This window comes from Microcaecilia unicolor, chromosome 12, assembly GCF_901765095.1.
Source record: "Microcaecilia unicolor chromosome 12, aMicUni1.1, whole genome shotgun sequence".
Taxonomy (NCBI): domain Eukaryota; kingdom Metazoa; phylum Chordata; class Amphibia; order Gymnophiona; family Siphonopidae; genus Microcaecilia; species Microcaecilia unicolor.
Window position 1 is genome coordinate 68,509,353 of NC_044042.1, and position 19,450 is coordinate 68,528,802.

Sequence of the window (19,450 nt, forward strand, 5' to 3'; positions counted from 1 at the left end):
TAGAAGTATTCCACACATAGATCTACTTGCTGCAATGGCTACTGGGAAACACTGCTTGAAGAGGAAAACTTTATAGAAAAAGTTATGGCTACTAGAAAACAGAACTTTAAGAGTCTGTTCACCTAGTTCACCTAGCTGGTGGACGAAGCGGGAGGTACAGGTGCAGGACTCCTTTAAGAAACCGCTTTGACAGTGGATGCTGCATAAGCGTGCGGTTGTCAACAGTATCATGCATCACTGATAGAGCTGCCAAATGAACTCTAATGGATGAGTAAGACAGACAAGATTTCGCAAGATGCAGAAGATATTCCAAAACATGCAAAATGGATACTGTTTGTGGAATGAAGTGGCGAGAGGAGTACCACAGAGTGAACCGTCGCCACTTTGATTCATAGGACTTTAATGTAGATTTCTGTCTGGAAGCAATTAAAACTTGAAGTACTTCCTGCGAAAATATCAAAGATGTTGCAGACCCAGTAACCACGCCATAAGTTTGAGTGACTGGGGGTCCGGATGTAGAAGGGTGCCTTGGTTCTGCGTAAACACCTAGTGAGATGATGGAAGAAACGCATAAAGAAGGCTGAAAAACCCCTGCTGGACGTTGGCATCTGTCCCTGTCTCCGTCAAGACTGTTGCTGAACGGAAGAAGCAAGAAATGTTCGTGAGCCTGAAGGCAAAAAGAGATAGCCCTGAAGTGTCGCAGTGAGGAAGTAAGGCTGAAAAAAATGAGAGTCCATTCACCTAAATGCAGGGTGACACAACTAAAAAAAAATGAGTACAAACTCAAGAGTATACTCTTAACTCCTCCTTGGCGGATGACATAACCCATTGCCATGGCAAGGACCAACATAGCTCTCTCCGCCTTGTTTGTCAGTAGGGAAAACAAAATTCACCCGAAGGTAAAACGAATTGCTGAGGTCCCCCAGAAAAAAAATATATACAAACAAGCTTCTGCCAAAAAGTGTACTGCACGAAGCATCCCAATGACAGAACTAAGGTTCTTGAGATAACTAGATGACACTTAAATAGTGCGATTGATGACCCTGAGATTCGCAATAGGATGAAGGAAAATTCCTTCTTGGGCATTAGAAAGTAAAATTGCATTCTGCAGAATAGAGCGAGGAAATGGCCGAAGGCCCAAGGTCACCAAGAAAAATATAAACTGGGATGTTTGCAGAGGAGACAAAAGACTGTGCGCCAACCTGACTAAACAAAGAGAAAATCAGAGATATCTGATGAGAGATCAAATGAGAGATCAAATGAGAGGCCTGGCTACAATCACCACCCAACCTAGAGACTGTAAGAAATGCAACACCCGGTGCGTGACCTGAGAACTCTGCTGATAAGACTTTCTCCAATTAGGCAGTCGTCTAGGTAAGAATGAAATGACCCTAAGAGCGCAATGAACATCCTCTTAGATCTATAAAAGAACGGAAGAGAGAGTACTGCTGAAAATGACCGGTTAATGCATAAGCAAAAAACTAGCCATTCTCTGGATCCTGAGGAGAAGAGGAAGGGTGACCAAGGACACCAGTTAAATAGGGCTACAAACTCCAACCCTATCTCTATGGCGTTCCATAGTTGGGTAAGTTCTGAATATAGAAAGTTCTGAATATAGGAGTCCACCAGCTATGGTAGTACGCTCCGGACAGAAAAAAAATTGTCCCAGTATGAACGTCTGATTCACCGGCCTGTAATTTCTTGGATCTCCCTAATCCACATACCACTAATCCACGTACCACGGTCATGCGTCCTCCCTCACTGAGATGTAGATTGTAAGCGCCTTTGAGCAGGGAACGTCCTTCTTTGTTAATTTGTACAGCGCTGCGTAACCCTAGTAGCGCTCTAGAAATGTTAAGTAGTAGTAGTAGTACCAGACTCACACCCAATAGATATGAATGTTGAGCTTGTTTCAGGTTAAAACACCGAACCTAGGCCCAGGGTCCCCGGTGTTCCTAGTGGTGAACAGCCATGGCAAATATTGTATGCGTTAGTTTGCAGAATTACTGCAAAGCCTTGCTTTTGGAGCAGAGATTTCTGTTCGATACTCTCGTGAGAGTTTTTTTTTTTTTCTTTTCTTTTCTTTAATGCTGTTCTGGCTGTAGAAAGGTGGACATTTGAGCTTCCCCAGAATGGCAAAACTTATGTACCTATGCCCATTAGATATGAATGCTGGACTTGATGGACTTTAGGCCTTACCCAGCATAACCATACTTATGTACCTATGGTATAAATACACAGGAAGTGAGTGAATCCCCTTCCAATTGAAAGAACACTCTGGAGTGAAGGCGCATAGAATGAAAATGAAAAAGGACAAACTTGGAAATTACCTGTAACGAAAAAAGTGAAGTTGTGCCACAGCCACTTGGTGAAGGCAGTGTAGACAAGACTGTATCTGAATTCAAGAAAGCTTGATATAACATCAGGTCTCTAAGGAAGAGGAAGAGATAGCAGATGGTATGTATAGGCATACTGGACCAAACCAGGATGTTTATAATCTGCCAATGCTGAACTGATAGAGTAGAGACAAACACGAGTAGATGGTTTGAGGACCGTCCACTATCTTTAAGTGAAAGGATGACTTTATTCTCTAAGTGACCATATGTCCTGTAAAAACCAGAAGAAAGCTAAAATGAAAAATGAGAGGCTTCAAGGCAGTTGGAAAAGAAGGGAAGACATGAATAAAGCATGCCTGCTAAGGCAGCTGAGTGATTGGGAGCTTGGTAGACAGGACTGTCCCTCAGAGAATATGAAAGAGCTGATATATCCCCATGGCATCTGAACAATATACTGTATGCCTCTAGAGAAGGCTTCTTAAAGTCTGAAAAAGAAAACACTGTATAACACTACAGCCATTGAGAGTGTCTGTTAAGTTCTTAAAACACTATATAACATCATAGGCATGGAGTAAAATGCTTGAAAGGAACTAATATATTATGGTCAGAATTGCAAAGTACCAATCAATTGACTCTTAGACAATGTAGTCCTATTCACCAGGGAATGAGAAAGACAGAAATTTACTCTATGCCTATAGAGAAAGTTTCTAAAGTTCTTAAAACACTGTATAATACTACAGCTATTGAGGAAAATGCTTGAAATGAATTATGATATTATGATAAGATGTAGATTTTCCACCAGGCAATGAAAAATGACTGAGCACCATAAAAAACTAGTGTTAACAGCCCCGTGACACATAGAAATTTAAAAGAAGAAAAGCTTGTTATGTATTCATATATGAAAGGAGCCCCCTTTCAACCAAATATTGCCTGCTGATGTGAAGAGCATTTTAGAATACGCCGTTCAGCACATACAAAAGTGTACACATCTTGGAGCCGAACTGCTCTATGAACTGTAGCCTTACCTTCAGCAGAGAGATCCCCGACTGATAAGATGGAGGGAGAAACAAAATGGCCGCCGTTCGCTCCACTGGCCCTGTGGCGATCGTCGACAGCGCGCCAGACACCTCCGAACAAGCGGAGCCCAGTGGAACGGCGAAGAAACAACAGCCGGCGAAAAAGGCCCCGAAAAAACTGGAGGCAGCACCGGACCCGAAGAAACCTTGAAGGGAGAGCAAAATTTACACGTTCCGGCTGCGTGAACTGCGCGACGCTGACCGACAGCAGCTGTTTGAACTTTTAAGCCATATCGGAAAAAACAGGTGGCCGCGCTTACGCGGTTCGCACATTTCTTTTTTTTTTTTTTCATTTGTTTAAACTGCCGCCACCAAAACGCAAGAAAATGGAGGAAATTAAATCTGACGAGAAAAATCGCTGTTTAAAGTCACAGATACTGAATTATTTTCTTCTGTTTGTTTTTTTTTTTTTTTTTTATAACCCCTCAATCATAATAAAACACTGGAGCTGCCTGCTCGTTAGAAGTCTGGGGAAAGAAAGGCTGCTTCTTTGAATTTCCTTTTATTTGATTTAATTCTTTTAAAGCAGCTACCTGTTAAAAGTGGCTGCCTCTCCCAAAGACGGTACACCTTTCCAGAGAAAGGGACGGCCCTTCCCTGCTAAGCCAGGGAGATGGGGAGGAAGGGGGGTGGACTCGAGACACCCGAGTTTAACACCCCCGAGGCTGTCAAAGAAAGAAGAGAAAGGAAACCCTGTCAAGCCTCTAAATAAGATTCCAGGCACAGAAGAATTATCACAAATATCTGTAATATCTAAAGAGAAAAGGAGAGAGACTAATGGGCTCACTTCCTACCTGCTGGGAGACTGAGAAAATACTGAGGCTTAGGTCACATGGCCAGGGCTCCTATTGGCTCTCTAGAGTCAGAGTTTTTTCTCAGTCTCCACCTGCTGGTAGGCGAGCACAACCCATCAGTCCAATCCTGGTCCGGTCCGGAGGGACGCTAAGGAAGTACCCATTTAGTACCTCCTATACCCCCTTACCCCCTCTGGGCTTGGACTCTCTACAAATCTCTTCTGGAGCTACCACCCCAGGATGTGGTCTGAGCCATGTGGAGCGGGCCTTCAGGCCATGAAGCACTGGATGATTTTTGTAAAAGCAGGCAGTCTCAATAGCCACTCTGGATGCCTTAAAGGCTGCCTGGCCCCTCCTAGGGCCATAAAAAAGAACATAGAAGTGATCAGAGAGGTGAAAATCATTCATCTCCTTTGGGTACCGGAACACAATCCTCTGGACATCCAGCTTGTGGAGTCTCCTGTCTGCATGAGCAGAGCCTTCCGCCACAAAGGAGGGCAACCAAACTTCCTTATTCACATGGAATGGAGAAACCAACGCTGGAAAAAAATGAAGGGACCATTCGAAGTGCAACTGAGTCCTCCAGAAAGAATAGATAGTCTGCAGCTCAGAAACTCTGTGAACCAAGGTAACTGCAATCAGAAAGACTCTCTTGAGAGTATAGGCCAAACCTAGGGGCTCAAACGGAGCCTTGGCAAGCATTCGGAGAACCAGGTTGGTGGCCCACGAGAGAAAGGAAGGAGGTACGGGGGGGAGGGGCACAGATGCACCATTCCTTTCAGTAAATGGGCCATCTCCCCATGCAAGTCCAGGGAGATGCCCTTCACTTTACCCCCAAAACTGGAAAGAGCAGCTACCTGGACCCTCAGGGAACCCAACACTAGACCCTGGTCCAAGCCATACTGTAAGAAGCCCAGAATATCAGGTGCTTGAGCTCTCTAAGGGGACAGTTAACATCTCACACCCAGATCTCAAAAACTTTCCAGACCGATGTAAGCCAGGGACGTGGAAGACTTCCAAGAGCAGAGTAAAAACCAATGCAGGAGAAAAATTACACTTTTCTAAGAATCTCCTCTCAATAGCCAAACTGTTAGCTAGAAGAGATCCAGATCTTCCATTTCCACCGAACCTTGCTGGAGAAGGCCCTGACCTCTGGGTAATGTGAGAAGGTCGCTCTTCAACAGGTGCACGAGGTCTGAGTACCATGGTCTGCAAAGCCAATCTGGGGCCAGGGCTCCTATTGGCTCTCTAGAGTCAGAGTTTTTCTCAGTCTCCACCTGCTGGTAGGCGGGCACAACCCAACAGTCCAATCCTGGTCCGGTCCGGAGGGACGCTAAGGAACGGAGCTTTGCTCCACGCTCGACCAAGTCCAGTCCAGGGACTGGATAGCCTGGGAGCGGCCGTTAGGCTCAACCAAGCATGTGTGCCGCAGGCAGCAGAGCGGGGAGCTAGGCCAGGGACCAGGAGCACCAGACAGCACAACCTACCATCTGCTGAAGTAGAGAAAATACTGGATCTTTCCAGGGAGCACCACCAGCTAATAATCGTGAGGTCACTGGTAAAACTCAGTTTTTTCTCTACCTCCATCTGTTGGTAGGAAAGGATAATACCCACTTGTGAAGAACAGTTAAGCTAGCTACTAAGGAAACCCAGCTTGTCATGCATTCTTCCTGTAGTATTGTGGTTACACAGCTGTGGTAATCCGTACTGGAGGTAATTTTACAAAGGAATTTCTATACACAAAGCCAATTTTATATGCACAAAAGGCCTTTAATAAAACTGTGCAGCTGTTTAAGTATGTACTCCTACAAGATCTTGGGTACTTATATGCACACTACAGTCAGGTGTACCTAGGGGTGTAGTTTAGGCAGAGCGGGGGCAGAGTTGCAATGCATATGTGTAGCTTACAAAATATGCAGGTATACATGTAGAGTACGCACACATATTTACACCAACTATGGAACAAGTGTAAATATGTGCTTTTCAATTTGTATGCTATTGGGGCTGGGTCTTAAAGCCTAATTTATTTATACAGGAAATAAACACCTATGCTGCCTTTATAAAAAGAGCCTAAAATAGACATCCTTTTATTGAATTATCCTCACTATCACATACATCTTCCAAATGCATTCCTATTAACATCACCTAGAGATTTGTAGTGGTGTGGTAGAGAGGGTCCTTGTCTTTTGTCAGGCATCTGAAGGCTATGAAAATCCTGTAGCAAAAATCGCCTGCTTCCGGATGGTGTTGATATGTAATTAACAAGGTGATTGCTGATGGTCTTCGACACCATGCTTAGCATGCTAATATCCTTCACTGTGAAACACAATAGCAATACAAAATAACGCAGTAATACTTATAAGCCCATGCTGCACAAGGGCAGTTGATAGGAACAATCAAGAATTTGGCTACAAAGCATAAGGTTTCAAACTACTGATTGAGGTCCGCTTTCTCTACAATTTTCTCATGACAATGTAATGGTAGAAAACCTTTGAAAAACAAAGCTTGTAGCTCCTTATGTCAAAAACTAATAAAACAACTAACATATTAAATTAACTTCTTGTACTGAATGACTGAGGGAACTAACAAAAATATATGTTTTCTAAACAATATTCAAACTGTACTACTGTAGCTATGGATAGTTTGGGGACCGTGGCACTGTCTGGTCAATTTAGGATGCATGTTTGCGGATCCATACCTGTGAGTAGTTTTAGTGTTAATATTGATAGTTTGTCCTTTTTGCCAATCTGCACTTCTAATCAGAATAAGGTCTTGCGTTGTAAATCTGAGATAGTAGCAGTTATGATACTAATGGGCTCATTTTCAAAGAACTTAGACTTACAAAGTGTTGAATACAGAACCAGTTACTGATTTAATTTCTTAACGTCTGGTATTTTCACACAAGAGTTTACACCCCTGAAGAAGACAGATGTCATGCCGAAACATAGCTGTGTCTGGTTTTCCCTTGTTTTCAGTCGCTGAGTATATTAAAGAATCATCTGGTTCCTATTTTCACTGATTGATTCTACTCTTTTCATTGACTTTATCAATGAAGATAAAGTGTGGAGATAGAGAGCTCAACTGATTTGTGCCTCATAGTGCTGTGTGCAACAAGTCAGTATCTTGATAACCAAGCAGTAGAAATTGCTTTTAACAATGTAACTCCTGCCTCTATAAATGAAAAAATAGAACATTTGAAGAAACTAACCAAACTGCAAAAAACATGGCCCATGAATAAAAAAAACCAGGAAAGCTAAGTTACTTACCTGTAGCAGGTGTTTTCTGAGGACAACAGGCATATATTCTCACATGTGAGTGATATCTTCCACAGAGCCCGATGCGGACACTGCCAAGCACACTGTCACTTTAAATCTTTGAGGCAATGTCCCCAACATGCATGTGCGGGTGCCTTCCTACCTGACGCTCGAGCATGGGACCAGTAGTACAGTACCAAAGAAAACAACTCCAAGGGGAGGCAGGAGGGATGAAAGAATATTTGCCTGCTGATCTAGGAGAACACATGCTACAGATAAGTAACCTAGCTTTCTCTGAGGACAAGCAGGCATAATATTCTCACATTTGGGACTCACTGGCTACCTGGCTCGCCTCCTAAATGAATTTTGCAACTCAGTAGATAGTGAGCCTAGTGGAAAAAAAGGGCCAGAGGGCACAGTTGACTTGTAAGCAGTAAGAATATTCTGCAGGACTGCTTGTCGAAAGCGGTTATCATGCCTAGAATGCTCCTCCAGACAGTAGTGAGCAGTGAAGATGTGGATAGAACACCATGTAGCTGCCTTGCAAATGTCTTCAATGGAAACAGAGCAGAAATCAGCGTGGAAAAGTCCGTTGGTGCCGCCGGTGATAAAAGTGATACATAAGATGGACTATCTATACCAAATGTTCAAATTGACAGCCATTTGAATGGGACATATAACAAAATTTAATATGCAATGGGAACGCTATAGATCCTGGAGAGCACAAAATGGGATAGATCTGGATGCACCTAAGTTGATTGTTCCAAGATTGTGATTGCCGTACTATTAGACTTCACATTATAAGTCTCCACTAGTAACAAGGGGGGAGGGGGGGTTTGTTACTTGGGTAGGGGAGGTGGGAAATGGGGGGGGGGGGAACTGCTGTATTATGTTATTGTTATTTCAACGTGTAGTACATGATGCATGATTGTCAGTTGGATGTTGTCAACAGGTTCTTGTTAAAAAATCTTAATAAATAAAACATTAAAAAAAAAAAAAAGAAACAGAGCAGAAATGAGCTACTGAAGCCGCCATGGCTTTTACATTGTGAACAGTGACCCGGCCATGAAGGGTCAACCCAGCCTGAGTATACGTGTAGGAGATACAGAGAGGCATAATCGAACGCAAACGCCTATCTCCATGGGCGTTTATCTCCAAGAACGTGTCCATGAAGGGGTGGGCCGAACCGTATTTTCGAAAAAATGGATGTTTTTGAGCTGGGCGTGTTTTTTTTTAGCGATAATGGAAACTAAAAACGCCCAGCTCAAAAACGTCCTAATCCAAGCCATTTGGTTGTGGGAGGGGCCAGGATTGGTAGTACACTGGCCCCCCTGATATGCCAGGACACAAACTGGGCACCCTAGGTCAGTGCGGTGGACTTCAGACAACACTCCCACATGCATAGCTCCCTTACCACGGGTGCTGAGCTCCCAACCCCCTCCCCCAAAACCCACTACCCACAAATGTACAACACTACCATAGCTCTTAGGGGTGAAGGGGGCACCTACATGTGGGTACAGTGGGTTTTGGAGGCCTCCCATTTACCAGCACAAGTGTTACAGGTGGGGGGGGGAGGGATGGGCCTGGGGCCACCTGGCTGAAGTGCACTGTGGTACCCACTAAAAGTGCTCCAGAGACCTGCATACAAGCAGGCCTTTAGGACTTGTTGCTGCTGTATAACATTGGCACACCAGTTGACACCTGAAGACTAATCTCTCCGAAAACGTCCTTTATTGGAATAACCGTGTTTACTCACAGTTAACTGCAGATCAGAGGTTGTGCCCCACTGGCAACGAGTCTCCCTGGTACTGAGATTAGCAGTAGGTCAGAGTTGGCAGAATGCTGTACAATGCCCTCTTTCAGCCACATTCAAGGTAAGAACTAAGTTCTCTAACGTGGCTAACACAGGAAAGGGAACTAAAACTGGCTTACAAAAATGGCCACTACCGCATGGGCTACAACAGGAAACACAACAGGGCACACTCTGACCCAGTAGGCAGGAGGAAAAGCACCATGGGAGAAGAGCCTACCAACTACCAACATCGTGAGACTGTAACACAAGCTAACACAATACCCTACACCCACCACAATGCAATGCTGATGTGACCCTGTACTGCACCCGAGAGCCACATCTGACCCAGGGAAAGGCTGAGAGAGGATCAAACACATTCTGCTGTCATGGAGGTGGGTACGGCATTTGAGGCTGGCATACAGGCTGGAAAAAAAGTTTTTAAAGTGGGGTTTTTTTTGGTGGGAGGGGGTTAGTGACCACTGGGGGAGTCCGGGGAGGTCATCCCCGATTCCCTCCAGTGGTCATCTGGGCAGTTGGGACACTTTTTTGGGACTTGTTCGTGAGAAAAAAGGGTCCAAAAAAAGTGACCCAAAATCGCGGTCAAAACGCCTTTTTTTTCGATTATCAGCTAAAGACGCCCATCTCTCCTCAGCTGATAACCACGCCCCAGTCCCGCCTCCACCACGCCCCCATCAACTTTATTCATTTCCGCGACGGAGTGCAGTTGGAAACGCCCAAAATCGGCTTTCGATTATACCGATTTGGGCGCCTTTGCGAGAAAAACGCCCATCTCCCGATTTGGGTCGAAATATAGGCGTTTTTCTTTTTCGATTATAAGCTGGACAGTCAGCCAGCCAAATTGGGACTGTATATTTGGTGATGGAAATCCCCAATCTGTTAGGGCTAAAGGACACAAAAGGCTAGGAGGACTTCCTATGAGATTTTGTACATTCTAGATAGTATTCTAGAGCACACTTGCAGTCTAAGGTATACAGTGCTGCTTCTCTAGGATTACAGTGTGGTTTAGGAAACAAGACAGGTAGTGCAATGGACTAATTGAGATGGAATTCGGGGTTGGTTTGCAGAACAACCTTGTCATGGCAGAACCTGGTGTAAGGTGGGTCTGCCACAAGGGCTAGAAGCTTGAGGACTCTTCTGAGAGAAGTAAAAACTATTAAGAACACTACCTTATATGTGAGGAACTTTAGAGAACAGGAACGAAGTGGTTCAATTGGAGGTTTCATGAGAGCTGTTAAAATCCCACACCACTGGAGGTGGTTTGATAGGAAGTTTGGTATGAAACAAACCTTCATGAATCTATTAAGGGATGAACTGATACTGGCTTATTATCATAGAAACATGATGGCAGATAAAGGCCATATGACCCATCCAGTCTGCCCATCCTCTGTAACTCCTAATTCTTCCTGTTCCTAAGCGATCCCACATGCTTATCCCATGCCTTTTTAAATTCTGGAACAGTCCTCGACTCCACCACCTCTACCTGGAGGCCATTCCACGCCTCCACCACCCTTTCTGTGAAATAATACTTCCTTAGGTTACTCCTAAGCCTATTCCCTCTTAACTTTGTCGTATGCCCCCTCATTCCAGAGCTCTCCTTCATTTGAAAAAGGCTCTCTTTCTGTACATAAATGCCCTTGAGATATTTAAACGTTTCTATCATGTCTCCCCTCTCTCCTTCCTCTCTTCCAGCGTATACATGTTGAGGTTCATAAGCCTGTCCCTATAATTTTTGCATTCAAGACCGCTTACTAATTTTGTAGCCGTCCTCTGAAACGACTCCATCCTGTTTATATCTTTCCGTAGGTGCGGTCTTCAGAACTTAACGCAGAACTTGGCCGCTCTCACTTAAAAATCGGTGGATAGCCGGTTATATCACCTGATATAAGCGGCTATCTAAGCCGATAAGCAGCGATATTCAGTGCTGGAGAGCTAGCTATCCGGCCCCTAGTATCGTCAGATAGCCGCTTAAGTGCCATTTTAGCGGCCATTTTCCTTTGAATATTGGTCGGACTGCCTTCAAAGTAAGGTCTTGTACAATAGCCTTCCCAAGGGTGATTTTTGAAGAGCTCATAAAACTAAATTCAGATTCCAATCAGGACATACACATCTATGGAGGAGTCACAATCGGTTTACATCTGTTACGTCTGTGCTTTCCTCACCCTCTGGTGGCCAGAACGGGTGGCTGCTATGGACCATCACCTGTTACAGATTTCTGCTCAGTCCGGTGCGGATCTTCCAGGCTGCCAGGTTTGCTTGTGTTGTTTGAGCCTGCACAGCACCCGTAGTTGCCGGGTGATTGCTGCAGCTGAGTTCCAGGTGCTGCTGGGCTTATTAGCCTTTTGGAATCTCTCTGCAGGTGCTTTTGCATTGCGTCTTAGGCCCTGGTATGTGGGTGCTTGTGCAATTCTGCCTGAGAGATTTTGTCTGGACTTGTTTCTGCTTTTGCTGGTTTCCTACCTTTTGAACCTTTGCCTGAACCTGGACTTTGCTTTGCTTGCCGCCTGCCTTTTGAACCTTTGCCTGAACCTGGACTTTGCTTTGCTTGCCGCCTGCCTTTTGAACCTTTGCCTGGATCTAGACTTTGCTTTGCTTGCCGCCTGCCTTTTGAACCTTTGCCTGGATCTAGACTTTGCTTTGCTTGCCGCCTGCCTTTTGAACTTTTGCCTGGACCTGTTTTCTGCTTGCTGGCCTGGAGACCTTGCCTGGATTTGCCGGTACGTCTGTTCTGCCTTGCTTCTGGTGTGGGGTGATTTTGCCTGCCACTGCCACTTCTCGGCGGTGGTCCAAGGGCTCACAAACCTAGGTTCCAGCCTGTAACGTGACAGAATGCAAAGGCCATGAGCTCGGCAGAATCATCCTTCCAGTGGGGTTTCCTGCCCATGAATTTCTCCTCTGTTGACAGTCCTGCTCCCAGCCCGGGCGTAGTTCCTAGTTCCAGTTCGGAATCCAGTTTCAACTTAATGTTTGCACTTGACTCTTATATGACACTCCATGATTACCGTGATAAACTTTTGTGGGATCCAGTCCTGAAGAATACCACTGAAGCTGCAGCAGAGAGAAGACGTGTTTCATGGCTTGGGTTCATTGATAACCCAGTTTCTGCTATTGATCCTTCGACCCAGCTCTATGAGTACCGCCTCAGACTTTCCTTTGATCCAGCCCTGTAGGGTACCCCTGAGGCTGACGCTGAAAGGAGGCGTAGTAGTAGTCCTGAGTTCCAGGCTCGTGCGCAGGAGGTGTGGGACTTTCTGAAAGCTACTGAGTCCCCGCTGAGTTCCAGCCAAGCTTCGGAGCCTGCCCTGAGTTCCAGCCAAGATATCCCTGAGTCTGCACTGAGTTCCAGCCAAGTGCCTGAGCCTGCTCTAAGTTCCAGCCAAGCGCCGGAGTCTTCTCTGAGTTCCAGTCAAGCCTCTGAGCCTGCCCTGAGTTCCAGCCAAGATGTTCCTGAGCCTGCACTGAGTTCCAGCCAAGTGCCTGAGCCTGTTCTGAGTTCCAGCCAAGCGCCAGAGTCTGCTCTGAGTTCCAGTCAAGCCTCTGAGCCTGCCCTGAGTTCCAGCCAAGCTTCGGAGCCTGCACTGAGTTCCAGCCAAGTGCCTGAGCCTGTTCTGAGTTCCAGCCAAGCGCCAGAGTCTGCTCTGAGTTCCAGTCAAGCCTCTGAGCCTGCCCTGAGTTCCAGCCAAGCTTCGGAGCCTGCACTGAGTTCCAGTCAAGATATCCCTGAGTCTGCACTGAGTTCCAGTCAAGATATCCCTGAGTCTGCACTGAGTTCCAGCCAAGTGCTTGAGCCTGCTCTGAGTTCCAGCCAAGCACCGGAGTCTGCTCTGAGTTCCAGTCAAGCTTCTGAGCCTGCCCTGAGTTCCAGCCAAGATGTGCCTGAGCCTGCTTCGAGGTTCAGTCCTGAGAGCGGTCCGAGGGCCGGCGCTGATGTCTGTCCGGATACCAGTCTTGACTCTGGTTCAAGCTCCAGCCAAGCTACCCCTGGTCAGGTTGAGGCTCCTCCGTAGATTCCGTCATTGCTACCCGTGGAGACCTGACTTCCCCGTGGAGGTAGGGGGGGCCTTGAGGAGGGGGTACTGTTACGTCTGTGCTTTCCTTGCCCTCTGGTTCCAGATTTCTGCTGAGTCCGGTACGGATCTTCCAGGCTGCCAGGTTTGCTTGTGCTGTTTGAGCCTGCACAGCACCCGTAGTTGCCAGGTGATTGCTGCAGTGAGTTCCAGGTGCTGCTGGGCTTATTAGCCTTTTGGAATCTCTCTGCAGGTGCCTTTGCATTGCGTCTTAGGCCCTGGTATGTGGGTGCTTGTGCACTTCTGCCTGAGAGACTTTGTCTGTACCTGCTTCTGCTGGTTTCCTGCCTTTTGAACCTATGCCTGAACCTGGACTTTTGCCTTTGCTTGCTGCTTGCCTTTTGAACCTTTGCCTGAACCTGGAGTTTGCTTTGCTTGCCGCCTGCCTTTTGAACCTTTGCGTGAACCTGAACTTTGCTTTGCTTGCCACCTGCCTTTTGAACCTTTGCCTGGATCTGTTTTCTGCTTGCTGGCTGACCGCCTGGAGACCTTGCCTGGATTTGCCGGTATGTCTGTTCTGCCTTGCTTCTGGTGTGGGGTGGTTTTGCCTGCCGCTTCTCGGCGGTGGTCCAAGGGCTCACAAACCTAGGTTCCAGCCTGTAATGTGACAACATCTTTTAGGAAGCCCACCACATCAGGGTGCACTAAGGATGTATGCTGAACATGGCCTCTGTAATATGCAAGTGCTGCTACTTAAAATTTAAGGGAATTAAGAGCCAATTCCTTCTTAAGGTCATCTTGCAGAAACACTAAGATCTGTAGAAGAGAAGTACTGAAAAGAAAAATATTCCTGTCCTTAGACCAGGACTCAAATAAATCTCCAAACTCTTGCATATGCAGTAGAGTGCAGCATTTGCATACTTGGAGAAGCGTAACTATAACGCCCTCAAAATAACTTTTCTTTCTTAGATGCGACCTCTCAAGAGCCAGGCCGTAAGACCAAAGAGTGAGGGATCCTCCATCAGAACTGGACCTTGTCGTAACAGACCCTTGTGGACAGGTAGGTGTAATAGAGAAGCAATCTGAAGACGAATGCGATTCGCATATTATGGATGTCTTGGCTAGTCTGGTGCTTCTAACATTACTGGTCCTGGGTGATGAGTTATGCACTGAAGTGTCCTGTCTATCTGTTATGATTGTGGTCAGAACCCCTCTCAAACTTACCTTTTTCCTGGTGGTCAGCTTAGCTGGCTTCTGTTTCCTTTGTCTGTCCTTTCTGAGCTAGCTCTGTCTCTCTATGCTGGCAGCTTCCAGCAGCATGACTCTAATTGCATCAGTATACTGCAGCTGTGTGTGTAAGTTAGCTCTACCTCTCTTTGGGTGTACTGGCTTCAAGTGCTTCACGGTGCTGCATTGGTGTGGGTTGGGCCTCTCTGGGTTTCAGTGTGCTGTCTGGGGCTAGGGAGTGTGACATCATCAGGGAGGGCCTTGATAAGGAAGTGGTGTTCTTCCTTTCAGGGCCTTTGCAAAGTTTGCTTGAGGTAGGGTGGTGCATGTGCACTTCTGACTTTGTGTCTAGTTTCCCTGTTTGCTTTTGCTAAAGGTCCAGGTTAGTGTTAGTGCAGTGTGCACTTGTGACTGTGTGTTTAGCTTTCCTGCTTTTCCCTTGTGGTTCCCCCGCTTTTCCCTCTTGGTGCTTTGGAAGCATTGTGTGTGTAGGGCTTTGGAAGCTCTGTTGCTGATAGAAGTACTTCAGGGTTTGGTGTTGCTAGGAATACTGCAGATTTGGCTATTAGAAGTACTTCTGGTGTTTGTGCTGTTGGGAGCATTGCAGTCTTTGCTGTTTGTGTTTGGTGCTTTGGAAGCACTTTAGGCTTATGTGTTTAGCTTCCCTGCCTTTCCCTTGTAGCACCCCTGCTTTTCCCTCTTGGTGCTTTAGAAGCATTTCTGTGTCTACGGCTTTGGAAGCTCTGCTGTGTTTGGTGCTTTAGAAGCACGGTTGGGTCTGGTGCTTTGGTAGCACTTTTTGGCTTATGTGTTTAGCTTCCTTGCTTTTTCCTTGTGGCTCCCCTGCTTTCCCTTTTGGTGCTGTGAGAAGCACTCCTGTTAGGTCAGTGCCTTGGGGCACTCCTGTTAGTATTGGGCTTAGGAAGTCCTTTTGTTAGTTTACTGTGAGGAACACTTCTGTTGGTTTAGGGCTTGGGAGCACTTAGGTCAGTTTAGGATTTAGGAGTACTTCTGTTTCCAGTCCTGGTCCCTGTGTCATCCGGTATCCGGTAAGTCCTGCTGGCCACTCGAACCCAAGGGCTCAACCTTTGGGGGGGCAGTGGCTAAGTGCAGGTGAAGCTGTACGGACCAGTCCAGTGTGTTCCAGTCCGGTGTGCTCCAGTCCAGTGTGTTCCGGTCCGGTATGTGCTCCAGTCCGGTGTGCTCCAGTCCAGTGTGTTCCGGTCCGGTGTGTGTTCCAGTCGTGTGTGCCAGTCCAGTGTTCCAGTCCGGGGGATTCCAGTCCAGTGTTCCAGTCCTGTGTCCTCCAGTCCGTGTGTTCCGGCTCGCTGGGCGGTGCCTGCAGTCCCTGCCGGTGCCAATGTGCTTGCCCAGCGTTGGTTGGTGGGTTTTGCCTGCTGCTGTCGCTCCTCGTCAGCAGCCCAAGGGCTCACGTTTGCTCCAGAGCCCGGCCCCGTGAGAACCTGACACTATCATTGGCCAAGGAAAACGAATATACAGAAGATCTGCTGTTTGCCAATTCTGAAGAAGAGCATCTATTCCTTGAGATGCCAATAACTTCCACAAACTGAAGAATTTGGGAACTTGGGCATTCTTCCTGGATGCCATAAGATCCACTGAGATGTGATCAGATTGAAAACTGTTGTCAACAGCTGCCATTCTCCCGGATCCAAGAATATGCTGCTGAGAAAATTTGCTTGAGTGTTCAATGTTCCTGCAATGTGTCTCGCTGAGAGAAGGGGAATGTGAGATTCCACCTAATGAAATAGCAATTCTGCTTCTCTGGCTAGGTGCGCATTCCATTTTTCTCCTTGCCTGTTTACATCCAGAGTGGCTGCCATTGTTCCCAAGACTTGAACATAGTCTCAAGCTCTGGGCTGTAACAGAGAAAGAAGACTGAGGATTTGATTTTGGATCTTTAATTGATGGAGACAACAGAAGAAAGACCTTTCCCTTGGCTTGTATTTAAATTGTCTCCCAGATATTCTAGAGACTGGGTTGGAACCAGCTGACTTTTTTTCGAAGCTGATTATCTAGCCAAGTGACACGAGTAGAGCCACCACTCTTGACATGACTTACAGACTTTCTTGATGGGAGAAGGCTCAAATCAACTAATCATCTAAGTAAGGATGAACTTGAATCCCTTGCTTGCAAAGGGATGCTGCCACCACCATCATGACCTTTGAAAAGGTCCTCAGAGCTGTGGAAAGGCCAAAAAGCATGCCTGTAAACTGGTAAATGCTCTCCTAGAACTGCAAATCAGAGGAACTTTCTGTGTGGAGGCCAAATCGGAATGTGGAAGTATGCCTCAGAGATCCAGAGATGTAAAAAATTCTCTGGGTTGAACAGAAGTTATTATTGAGTGTAACATTTCCATTCTGAAGTGTTGCACTTTCAGTGACTTGTTGACTTTTGAGATCAAATACTTGTCACAACAAACGCCCCTTTTTGGGAACCACAAAATTACTGAACTGCTCCTAAATGGAGGAGTGTCTGCAAAGTTAAATATATGTTTTGACATTTGATAAGGGCTTTGCAGGGAGACTCCAAGAAAAAAAAAATCTGTCACTGGACGACAAAGCTCTAGTTTGTAACCATCCTTTATTAGGTCTAAGACCACCACTTGCTGGATACAAAGACATGTTGCACATGGCACTATAAGGCACAAATCAGTTGCACAGGGTACCATAAGGCACAAATCAGTTGAACTCTCTATCTCCACCTGCTGGCATATGGGCATAACCCATTAGTCTGGTCTGATCCTTTGGTGACGAAAAGGAAATTTCTTTTTACTTCCTGTCATATTAAAACTGTATTAGATGCCTTTTATATAATGGGGTCACCATGTGAAGGTACTCAGAAGGACTTGGTTAGAGTAACTTGCTCTCTTTCAACCAGAGATAAAACAAAAATTCATCAACTTTGCAGCTGAATATGATGTTGTGATCTCTGTGAAAGAAATCCAGTTGATAGTGGCGAACCTGAAGATGTTTTGGTTATCAATTTCATAAGGAGATAGTTAAATGACAGGAGGAATTTCTGTTGTTCAGCTTACCCAAATTCTTAAATATTAAACTGTTTTTACAAAAACAACTCAGCAGATTAGTGCGTGGGAGGAGTAGCCTAGTGGTTAGTGCAGTGGATTTTGATCCTGGGGAACTGGATTTGATTCCCACTGCAGCTCCTTGTGACTGGAAGGAGAAATTAGACCTTACCTGCTAATTTGCTTTCCTTTAATCCCTCCAGACCGGCCCAGGATTGGACTGATGGGTTGTGCACGTCTTCCAGCAGGTTGGGAGACTGAGAAAAAAACTTTGACTCTAGCGAGCCAATAGGAGCCCTGGTCATGTGACCCTAGCCTCAGTATTTGATTAACAAAGCAGAAAAAAGGGAAGAAGACAGTCTGTGCCCCGAGGAATTCAAGCAACCAGGGAGCACTTATTGGAAACGTGCTCTAACAAAGGCTCACCGACAACTCTCACCAGAGCAGCGGTATGGCCTTATCATCATGGCTCACCGAAAACCCTAACCAGAGAATCGGTATGGCCGAACTGTAATGGCTCACCACATACCCTAACCAGAGCAGCGGTATGGCCTGAATGCATTGGCTCACCACGTACCCTTACCAGAGCAGCGGTATGGCCTAACTGTAAAGGCTCACCACGTACCCTTACCAGGGCAGCGGTATGGCCTGAACAGAAGAGCAATGATTTCATTTGATTACTTAATTGTTTTTCTTTTTTTTTTTTTAATATCATTTATATTTTCAAACATATATGTAACCAGCAAAAAACAGCTCTGCAAATAAATAATCTGAACATCCAAATACAGACAGAAAGATAGCCCAAGGGAGGGACCTGGGCCGGTCCGGAGGGATTAAAGAAAAGCAAATTAGCAGGTAAGGTGTAATTTCTCCTTCCTTAGCATCCCTCCGGACCAGCCCAGGATTGGACTGATGGGACATAACAAAGCAGTAGTCCTATGGGAGGGACCCCAGCAAACCCGCTGAAAGTACCCGCGACGCAAAGACCACCTCCTGTCGACAATGAACATCAAGCCTGTAATGTTTAGAAAAGGAATGGAGAGAAGATCAAGTCGCTGCCTTACAGATCTCCACCGACGGAACCAAAGAACACTCGGCCCAGGACGCTGCCTGCCCTCTAGTTGAATGAGCTTTAACAGAGTCCGGGACTGGTTTACCTGCCAAAAGGTAGGCTGACGCTATCATCTCTTTGATCCACCTAGACAATGTGGGCTTGGAAGCCGACAACCCCTTACGATGACCGGGCACCAGAAGAAAAAGACGGTCCGTGCGACGAAACTCCTCCGTAACAGCGAGATACCTTTTAAGCACTCTCCTAACATCCAGAGTATGCAACTGTCTCTGCTCCTGAGTCCCTGCGGCCGACCCCAGAACAGGAAGAAAAACTGACTGGGCCAGATGGAAACGGGACACAACCTTAGGCAAAAAAGAAGGAACCGGACGAAGAACCACTCGCTCCTTAGAAAATTCCAGAAATGGAGATCTACATGAAAAAGCTTGCAACTCCAAAACTCGCCGCGCAGAGGCAATAGCCACCAAAAACACTGTCTTAAGTGTCAAATCCTTCAAAGAACATGATCGCAAAGGTTCAAATGGGGGTTTTGTCAGCGTGGTAAGAACCAGGTTAAGATCCCACGATGGGAAAAATGATCTGACCGGAGGCCGAAGAAGACTGACACCCTTCAAAAAACGGACCACATCGGGAAGACTAGTCAAAGACTTACCCAGGAGCAAGAAAAAGCTGCCGCCTGCACCTTAAGAGAAGAAAGCGACAGCCCTTTATCAAAACCTCTCTGCAGGAAATCTAACATCTGAGCCACGGACGCCCGAAAAGGAAGAATACCAAACTCCGCACACCAGGCCTCAAAAATTCTCCAAGTGCGAATATAGTTGAAAGAGGTGG

General features: G+C 46.2%; 1 protein-coding gene across 3 annotated transcripts in view; it reads right to left on the reverse strand.

Moving 5' to 3' along the window:
• Positions 1 to 19,450, reverse strand: part of FBXO47 (F-box protein 47) — a 250,634-nt gene that overhangs the window by 204,524 nt on the left and 26,660 nt on the right. For all 3 annotated transcript variants that reach the window (XM_030221122.1, XM_030221121.1, XM_030221124.1), the window contains exon 3: positions 6,352 to 6,522. In XM_030221122.1, coding sequence (XP_030076982.1) covers positions 6,352 to 6,522 — 171 coding nt within the window. The remainder of the gene's footprint in view (positions 1 to 6,351; positions 6,523 to 19,450) is intronic.